This window comes from Coregonus lavaretus (assembly GCF_964263955.1).
Source record: "Coregonus lavaretus genome assembly, chromosome: 20".
Taxonomy (NCBI): domain Eukaryota; kingdom Metazoa; phylum Chordata; class Actinopteri; order Salmoniformes; family Salmonidae; genus Coregonus; species Coregonus lavaretus.
Genome location: NC_140007.1, coordinates 13,673,731 through 13,684,609, shown reverse-complemented (window position 1 = coordinate 13,684,609; position 10,879 = coordinate 13,673,731). Strand labels below are relative to the sequence as shown.

Below are 10,879 nucleotides of genomic sequence, written 5' to 3'. Positions count from 1 at the left end.
AGAAGCCACTTCTCTCCAGGAAAAACATCAGGGACAGACTGATATTCTGCAAAAGGTACAGGGATTGGACTGCTGAGGACTGGGGTAAAGTCATTTTCTCTGATGAATCCCCTTTCCGATTGTTTGGGGCATCCGGAAAACACCTTGTCCGGAGAAGACAAGGTGAGCGCTACCATCAGTCCTGTGTCATGTCAACAGTAAAGCATCCTGAGACCATTCATGTGTGGGGTTGCTTCTCAGCCAAGGGAGTGGGCTCACTCACAATTTTGCCTAAGAACACAGCGATGAATAAAGAATGGTACCAACACATCCTCCGAGAGCAACTTCTCCCAACCATCCAATAACAGTTTGGTGACGACCAATGCCTTTTCCAGCATGATGGAGCACCTTGCCATAAGGCAAAAGTGATAACTAAGTGGCTCGGGGAACAAAACATCGAAATGTTGGGTCCATGGCCAGGAAACTCCCCAGACCTTAATCCCATTGAGAACTTGTGGTCGATCCTCAAGAGGCGGGTGGACAAACAAAAACCCACAAATTTGGACAAACTCCAAGCATTGATTATGCAAGAATGGGCTGCCATCAGTCAGGATGTGGCCCAGAAGTTAATTGACAGCATGCCAGGGCGGATTGCAGAGGTCTTGAAAAAGAAGGGAAACACTGCAAATATTGACTCTTTGCATAAACTTAATGTAATTGTCAATAAAAGCATTTGACACTTATGGAATGCTTGTAATTATACTTCAGTATACCATAGTAACATCTGACAAAAATATCTCATAACACTGAAGCAGCTAACTTTGTGAAGACCAATACTTGTGTCATTCTCAAAACCTTTGACCACGACTGTACTGTGAGAACTAACTATGGGTGCCAAATTTCAGGCCGTAATATTCATTTGAAAATAATTACCAAGTATTTTACTGGTTATTCTGTCAAAGCAAATTTTGATACAACTATAAAAAAAAAAAATACATTTCATAAATGGACGAAAGACACTGAACGTGGCACGCTATATTTGCTATACAAGCCACAAGAAAATATAGACTAGAACTTAATTGTCCATCCAAGGATGGAAATGTGTCTTTGGTATTTTCAGTGAACTATGAGCATGACACACCATACTCTACATAAACACATACAGGGGGCATATAATAATAATAATAATAATAATAATAATAATAAATACATACAGCAGGCTTATACACATTCATACCTGACCTCTACCCGTATTGTACCTATGGAGACATGTGCAACGTGTACAGAGTAGCTAATACAACATGTTTCTGCTCTGATTCATATTCTGCACTAATAGCTGAACACAACTCAGTTCATCGTGTGTTACTTTCATTGGTTTTCTCATATGGTATGTGCTCCCCAGAAAAAAAGAACCATCAGGATTCTCCACACAATCTTCTAGACATTTTGGGCCGATTTCACAGACAACGATTATGCCTAGTCCTGGACTAAAAAGCATGATCAATGGAGAATCTAGGACTAGGCTTAATCTGTGTCTGTGAAACAGACATTACGTTTAGTGTCAGTATGTCACTGCTGGAAGGACTGCGATGGTGGGTGTCTTTTTTGTTGCTGATCATATCTGAAACTTTCCAATGCCCCCACCATTCCGCACAACAGTTCTTACAGTCTTATACACACACTCACACACAAACGCGCGCACAGCATAAGGCAGAGTGGTCCTGTATCTTAGCAACAAGCTGCTGTAATTACTGTGACAGAAATACATTAGTATGCCTGCGCTGAAACAATGGGCCTGAGCCCTTCTCTCTGTTTGAGTCATACTCCATAATCATCACCTGTGCATTCCCCTGATCACTCCCGAAGCGTTCATCAATACAAATGAGGTTGGTGGCATGGTCAATACAGATTGACTCCCCTCACACACACTCATACATAAGTGCGCACACACACACACACACACACACACACACACACACACACACACACACACACACACACACACACACACACACACACACACACACACACACACACACACACACACACACGCACACACACCTACGCATGCACACTACTGAGCTATCAGACATACTGTATATCTCAGGTGTCACTGTGCAATGCAACCTCTTTTGGAAATGCCTCATCAGTGGTCCCCAAAGTGACTGCACCTATGAGGCCACAGCAAGCAAATCCCATCTCAACTTCACAAGTGATTTGTTTTTACTCCCGGATCTCCTTCACACACACAAACCCTCATACACACAGAGAACCCCCTCCCCACACACACACATACACAGAAAAAGGATATAAGGTGTTGTAGCCTAGCAACAAGCGAGGTAATTACCGTGACAGACTAGTTGCTGGCATGCCATGTAGCGTGTGGAGAAAACAGCTGATCTGATTCGTGCTGAGGGGGAAGGAGAAGATGTTCCACAGCATGCTACAGCAGATGCCTATGTGAGCCCTGTTTCACCCCTTGGAGAAACAATTGATTGATTCCGTGGGACAAATTATTTGTGTAATACTGAGGATGAAGTTTTCAGACTTGAACGTCTTTCTCCACTATTATGATAATAGTTTCTGTATTACGTTTGAAGATAGGGGCTTTAGTACAATGTATTCATGTTGTAAACAACAACAGGCAGAACTTTTTTTGGGGATAAGCCCAGATGGGATAGACTTAACTAATATTTCATCTTTATGTTTAAGCGATAACTCAAATAGAATAACATACATTATTATTACCATGTACTTCATCTGTAATTATAGGTAGTTACATGGTTGGAGAGAATGACCGTCTCTCACATTTCATACTCTTAACTAACTGCATGCTGGCCTAGCGTTATATTGACAGTTAGGTAATCACTGCTTATAATAACCACCACTTCCTAGAAATGTAGACATTTCTGATAAAAAAAAACAACTGCTGCTTTTTGCAGTTCAGCTAAGGTTAATTCTGGAATCATAAAAGCAATGTATTGTAATTTTAGAAAAGCCTCAAGTCACACACCTGAAGTCACACCTCTCATATTTAACCTTATACAGTATATTCCCTGCAAACGCTTACACTGTATTATCCCCCAGTCATGTCAGACCAGGATGCCCATCCAAACTTTTAATGCTTGCTGTTCTTACTTCCTGTTTACAGGAGCTGACTCTGTAAGAAGAAGAGGCATCGAGGGGTAGCGCAACAGGAAACGAGGGGCTCAGTGCAAAATGGGGCAATGCAGAGTGAAGCGCTCCGGTTCCATGTGAGCTCAAGAGGAGAGGCAACCACGAGGACGAACGAAAGGGCAGCTGGAGGAGGAGGAGGTGGCGGAGGAGGAGAGGGAGAAGGAAGAGGGGTGGATTTCAGGAGAAAAGAGGGCTTGACACGGGATCCAAAGGGATGGCCAATGGCAATGACAGCAGCGAGGGGCTCGGCGGTCCCCTGGCTGCAGTGGTGGCCACGACGGGAGGAATGGCAGTCGGGGGCCCATCGTCGGCCGTGTCCACATACATCAAACTGGTCCTACTGGGTCTGATCATCTGCATCAGCCTGGTGGGGAACCTGGTGGTGTCGCTGTTGGTCCTCAGGGACCGGGCCCTGCACAAGGCCCCCTACTACTTCCTGTTGGACCTGTGCCTGGCTGACACCATCCGCTCAGCTGTCTGCTTCCCCTTCGTGCTGGTGTCCATCAAGAACGGCTCGGCCTGGACCTACAGCGTGCTCAGCTGCAAGGTGGTGGCCTTCATGGCTGTGCTCTTCTGCTTCCATGCCGCCTTCATGCTCTTTTGCATCAGCGTGACGCGTTACATGGCCATCGCCCACCACCGCTTCTACACCAAGCGCATGACCTTCTGGACGTGCGTGGCAGTGGTGTGCATGGTGTGGACGCTGTCAGTGGCAATGGCCTTCCCACCCGTCTTTGATGTGGGCACGTACAAGTTCATCCGCGAGGAGGACCAGTGCATCTTCGAGCACCGCTACTTCAAGGCTAACGACACACTGGGCTTTATGCTGATGCTGGCCGTGCTGATCCTGGCTACGCACGTGGTCTATATGAAGCTGCTGCTCTTCGAGTACAAGCACCGCAAGATGAAGCCCGTCCAGATGGTGCCAGCCATCAGCCAAAACTGGACCTTCCACGGGCCCGGGGCTACCGGCCAGGCGGCAGCCAACTGGATCGCGGGCTTCGGCCGGGGCCCCATGCCGCCCACCCTGCTGGGCATCCGGCAGAACTTGCACAACCAGAACCGGCGACTGCTGGGCATGGAGGAGTTCAAGGCGGAGAAGCAGCTCGGGAGGATGTTCTACATGATCACCCTGTTGTTCCTGGTACTGTGGTCGCCCTACATAGTGGCCTGCTATTGGCGGGTGTTTGTCAAGGCCTGCACCATACCGCACCGGTACCTCTCCACCACCGTATGGATGAGCTTTGCCCAGGCAGGGGTCAACCCCATCGTTTGTTTCTTCCTCAACAAGGACCTGAAGAAGGGTCTCCTGGCCCACCTGCCAGCCTGCTGTAGGACTAAACCTCATCTGCCCCGAGAGCCTTACTTCGTCATGTGATGGGGACGGTGGGCGGTCTTTACCTGGGGAGGGTGCGGAGGGGCGGTGGCAGGGATGTCTGTGAGTGGTTAGGATGGCATGAGGGACCATTTTAGTTGTTGTGGCCTTTGATTCAGTGCAAGATGCTTTAAAAGTGGTGGGTTCAATCGGGAACTGCTGAAGTGGTGAGAATTTCAGAATTTCATTTCACCTCCGTGTGATGTATCTAGGTTTCTCCTTGTCAGAGAAGCTTTTGAAACTCATTTGGGATGTTCTAAATTCTTCTTAAAAAGGCATGTGGTTGCGGCAGTGTAGAAACCATGAAACCAATTGTTGGTCTAAAATTATTATAGGAAGAATGTTTTATTTCATAATTCTATTATCAAACCAAAAACACCTTTGACCCCTGCGTATAGATTTGGCCTTATTTGAGATCAGTTACATTGCTAACTGACATAAAAAAAAAAAGCTTTTCCTTTTTTGGCCTTGGTCAGGAAACTAATTTAAGAGAGGGATTCCTTCTCCACACAGACAGAATACGAGACTAAACCAACAACTCAAACAGTCAATCTCAGATGCATGTTTGTATTCTAACTTTTAATGTGGCGAGGCCAAGATAATTATCCTTCTGGGCCTTCTATTGTGAAAGAGATTTGAAGTGAGGGTGGCAACATTTCTGTAGGTTGTGGGGACAACCTGGTCGTTTTGCTCAGTCACTCCCTCGTCTGTTCTCTCTCAGACCAAAAATGTCAGATGGTCCTCTGACGATTTGCTAGTGAATGACTAATAGGAGAGTGTGCTAGCACTGCTTCCTTCATCTGCTTGAATCAAAGGCATCAGTAACACAGTCAAACAGAGAAATTATGAGTTTTGTACAAATAGCATACTCAGGCACTGTTGGCTTCATTTGGGATTTATTTGGGGTTTCTCAGATTAATTATTATGTTTATTTATTTGTCCATCTTGAAATATCTTGAAAAAATGTCTACATTCATTTCGATGCTTTGCACAACTAATACCCTTGAAAGAAAACTTGCAGGATTTAGTCGGCGGAAGTAGAAACTGACAAGAGGCTATCATGAAAAGACAACAAGAGTTAATATGGCACGGACATACGTTATGAACACCTGCTATTACATTCTAATTTGGTCTAACACTTCCAATGAATAAACTATGGGAAATGGGGAAAATGTTAAAAGAGCTGCCATCGAGAACAGTTGGATCTTGTGTTCATTAGCGTTTAACAAAAATGAGCAGATAATAATTGTGAAGTGTTAATAGGCAGACAGAATTATGAAGTACATGTTTAGCTGATATGTGTTATCCCTTTATTTCTGAGAATAACTTAAACAGACCAATGCCCCAATCAGTGACAAACTGAGAACTTGAGACCACTTTATAAAAGAAAAACAATGATAAATTGACAGAAAATGCTCTATGCTCTTGCTAAATTCATTTTGCTGCATGTGGTATTGTTGCAGATGATTGAACCTTGGAAATCTCTTTTATAAATCTGAAATTGTTTAAAAAGACAGTTGATAGTAAATGTTCATAAAAGCTAAACCAGAATGTTTAGATCTTCAGATAGGATAAAGTTATTTATCTTTGATGACATCATCACTTCACATGAATGTCTTGGTAGAGAGGTAGGGGAAAATATGGCCAATTTATATTTTTGCACACATTTGAGAATTGATGATAAATCAATTGTTTTTTTCTTAACATGATTTAGACTTGAACCAGAATGCGAACCAAGTGTAGGCCGGGACACAGAGATTGTAATATCTTAAGTGAATGTCAAGCAGAGGTCTGGAATGTGATACTATCCCTTTGTGGGTACAAATGTACGTTTATTTTGGTTTTCTAAATGCTCTAATGTTGTCTGCAAACAATAACAACAACAAAAACGAACAATAACAATGAAAAAGCTACAGATAATTGAATTGTTATTTCTATTATCTGCATTATGGCCTTACTCTCTCGCTCTCTCTCAAAAAAAAGGTTTGTTTATAACCAATGCAAGAAAGAGTTGACAGCTGTATGCCTCTATGTGTTGAAGTAATAAACATCAAGGGATTATTCCAACTAATGGGGAAACACAACACTGTGTAATTAATTACTTTCGGAGGACACACCTCTCCTCCTCGCAATCTTAAAAAAAACTCCAGTCAAAAACTTTAACAAGGATTGTAATAAAGAAAAAACATTTGCTAAATTGTAACACAGGAGTGTGCAATTGTGTGTAAAGGACAGAGGAAACTTTAATCCAACACCGACAATTAATGGAATTAACAAAAGCCCTTCCTGGATTATTGTGGATTTATTTTTGTTGTTGTTTCTTCTCTTATCAGTCAGTGGGAGGGGAGGAGGTGAGGGAATGAGGCTGGTGTTGTGTATTGATCTATGAAAACAAGGATTTAAAAAATATGTGTTTTTTGGGGTTGGTTGGTGTTGGGGAGGAAAGGAGGGAAGGAGGGAGACCGGGAGTGATTTTTTGATAAGCAGAAATGCCTGACAGTGCTTTTTTAGTTGCTTCAGGCACACTATCTTTTGTAAATTATCTATGACCTCTGTACTATTTAACGTTTATTATATGGACAAACTTGGAATTGAGGGGGGGAAGGAAGGGTTTCCTGGTCATCATATTTATACCACGTGTGTGAGTGTTTCTGTATGCAAGTATGAATGTGCGTATGTTAGAGGCTAGAGGGATGAAAACAAAGGACATGTGGGAAATAGAATGGCCAGAAATGTTGCATTTTGAAATGTCACTCCTGCAAATGCTTATTCAGTCTTTTTCATCCTAAGCCTGTTCCTGACACAGAGAATTGAATGTGCTAAAACCAATGAGGTTCATTCAAAAACCTGAGGCGAGTGTCTTCTTAAACCATTCAACTGCAGAGCCTCAAGAGGTAGCCTATAAACATTTTTACACATGCAGTTCCTCTAAATTGGGCTACAGAGCCTTCTATCTCAATGCAGATGCTGTTCTTGCATACATATGTGAATATGAAGGGTGAAGTCGGTTTGAGATTGTGTCTTTATTTTATTTTTTATTTCACCTTTATTTAACCAGGTAAGCTTGGGGCGAGTGGTTCTACCCACACAGCTACTATGATTATTGCACTCTTATTAATTTCCAATGTGTCTCAGTGAAAGGAATAACATCATATAAAATAATTGTATATGTGATCTTGGCTTGGGGTGTAAATTTGAAATACACTGCATTATGTTGGTCATAGAACTAACATTCAAATTGTCTCTTCTGTAGAGTTTTGGCTTTGTAAAAGCCCAAAGCCAGTCATTAGCCAATTTGACATCTGAATGTCTTATTTAATAACTCACTGATTTTACAGTGTGGCTGTAGTTATTATGACCCAGTATGTGGACAGACAACATACATACTGATGTTCTGGATAAAATAAAACGACTGAAAAAGCTGTCTCCTCAGACACATGTGCAACCACAGTGTTATTATACATTAAGTCTATGAAAAGAGACTCATGAGGATAGTCATGTACACTACCAGTCAAAAGTTTGGACACACCTACTCATTCAAGGGTTTTTCTATATTTTTACTATTTTCTACATTGTAGAATGATAATGAAGACATCAAAACTATGAAATAACACATATGGAATCATGTAGTACACAAAAAAGTGTTAAACAAATCTAAGTATATTTTATATTTGAGAATCTTCGAAATAGCCACCTTTTGCCTTGATGACAGCTTTGCACACTCTTGGCATTCTCTCAACCAGCTTCACCTGGAATGCTTTTCCAACAGTCTTGAAGGAGTTCCCACATATGCTGAGCACTTGTTGGCTGCTTTTCCTTCACTCTGCGGTCCGACTCATCCCAAACCATCTCAATTGGGTTGAGTTCGGGGATTGTGGAGGCCAGGTCATCTGATGCAGCACTCCATCACTCTCCTTATTGGTAAAATAGCCCTTACACAGCCTGGAGGTGTGTTGGGTCATTGTCCTGTTGAAAAACAAATGATAGTCCCACTAAACCCAAACCAGATGGGATGGCGTATCGCTGCAGAATGCTGTGGTAGCCATGCTGGTTAAGTGTGCCTTGAATTCTAAATAACTCACAGACAGTGTCACCAGCAAAGCACCCCCACACCATAACACCTCCTCCTCCATGCTTTACGGTGGGAAATACACATGCAGAGATCACACTTTCACCCACACCGCGTCTCACAAAGACACAGCGGTTGGAACCAAAAATCTCAAATTTGGACTCCAGACCAAAGGACACATTTCCACCGGTCTAATGTCAATTTCTCGTGTTTCTTGGCCCAGCAGGTCTCTTCTTCTTATTGGTGTCCTTTAGTAGTGGTTTCTTTGCAGCAATTCGACCATGAAGGCCTGATTCATACAGTCTCCTCTGAACAGTTGATGTTGAGATGTGTCTGTTACTTGAACTCTGTGAAGCATTTATTTGGGCTGCAATTGCTGAGGCTGATAAATCTAATGAACTTATCCTCTGCAGCAGAGTTAACTCTGGGTCTTCCATTCCTGTGGCGGTCCTCATGAGAGCCAGTTTCATCATAGCGCTTGATGGTTTTTGCGACTGCACTTGAAGAAACTTCCAAAGTTCTTGACATTTTCTGGATTGACTGACCTTCATGTCTTAAAGCAATGATGGACTGTTGTTTCTCTTTGCTTATTTGAGCTGTTCTTGCCATAATATGGACTTGGTCTTTTACCAAATAGGGCTATCTTCTGTATACCCCCCACCCCTACCTTGTCACAACACAACTGATTGGCTCAAACACATTAAGAAGGAAAGAAATTCCACAAATTAGCTTTTAAGAAGGCAGACCTGTTAATTGAAATGCATTCCAGGTGACTACCTCATGAAGCTGGTTGAGAGAATGCCAAGCATGTGCAAAGCTGTCATCAAGGCAAAGGGTGGCTATTTGAAGAATCTCAAATATAAAATATATTTTGATTTGTTTAACACTTTTTTGGTTACTACATGACTCCATATGTGTTATTTCATCGTTTTGATGTCTTCACTATTATTCTACAATGTAGAAAATAGTAAAACAAATAAAGAAAAACCCTGGAATGAGTAGGTGTGTCCAAACTTTTGACTAGTACTGTATGTCTCTGAATAGTGGAACAAATCCTGAATCTCAGAACTGAAATACTTTTGACTTTACCCTTTAAGCTGAACCACAAAATGTCAAAGCTCACACAAAAATCTGCAGTTGAATATCAAACTTAAAATAGCAGAGGTTTGAAGGATACCTATGTAAATGTCTTTGGGCCCCTAAATATCATGGAAACAGCAAGTCAGAGGGTGTGGTTTCCATATATTTTCTGTATTATATTTTTAAAAAACGTAAAAAAACTGGCTGAGCTGTTAAGCATGTCTCTGGCCATTTTTGATTTTTGTCGTTGGTTTTGTAATGAAAAATAAATTTCCTTTGAAACTATTGACAGATTGCAATGACTAAATGTAACACATTCCTTACGTGCAGCAGATAAGGACACAATATCTAAAAGTTAGGAGCAAGTAATGAAGTTATTCTATGCTGTGAATGCAAACACAAGACACCCAAATTCACAACCAGTCGTCGAGACATGACTCCGGTTATAAAACATTGTCAGCTACAGGTAACTGCCAAAATAAAGGAAACACCAACATAAAGTGTCTTAATAGAGAGTTGGGCCACCACGAGCCAGAACAGCTTCAATGCAACTTGGCATAGATTCTACAAGTGTATAGAACTCCATTGGAGGGATGCGACACCATTCTTCCATGAGAAATTCCATAATTTGGGTGTTTTGTTGATGGTGGTGGAAAACGCTGTCTCAGGCGCTGCTCCAGAATCTCCCATAAGTGTTCAATTGGGTTGCAATCTGGTGACTGAGACAGCCATGGCATACGGTTTACATTGTTTTCATGCTCATCAAACCATTCAGTGACCACTCGTGCCCTGTGAATGGAGGCATCGCCATGGTTGCCAAAATAATGGCCTGCCCAGCATTTTTATACATGATTTTACTAGGCATGATGGGATGTTAACTGCTTAATTAACTCAGGAACCACACCTGTGTGGAAGCACCTGCTTTCCTTACACTTTGAATCCCTCATTTACTCAAGTGTCTCCATTATTTTGGCAGTTACCTGTATGTTGCTCTTCACCTGGGGTATTATTGATAACATTTATTGTGTGTATTGCACTCACAATTGTTTTTAGCCCACGCAACAGAAAGAGGACATAACCCCGCCCCAAAATAATGATGTCACAAGGTTACAAGATACCATCTTGTACAGTGAATTAATTTAAAGGCAGTAAAGATACTGTCTTCCTTTTTCATGCCTTGTTATCCATCTTCATAAGGT

General features: G+C 42.2%; 1 protein-coding gene across 1 annotated transcript; it reads left to right on the top strand.

Annotated features, from left to right (window-relative positions):
- Nucleotides 1–3,370: 3,370 nt before the first annotated feature.
- Nucleotides 3,371–4,534, top strand: LOC311147380 (putative G-protein coupled receptor 173; the record flags this gene model as incomplete). Its single annotated transcript, XM_084184076.1, has 1 exon — nt 3,371–4,534. The coding sequence occupies one exon, from the start codon at nt 3,371–3,373 to the stop codon at nt 4,532–4,534; it is 1,164 nt and encodes a 387-aa protein (XP_084040202.1).
- Nucleotides 4,535–10,879: the final 6,345 nt, after the last annotated feature.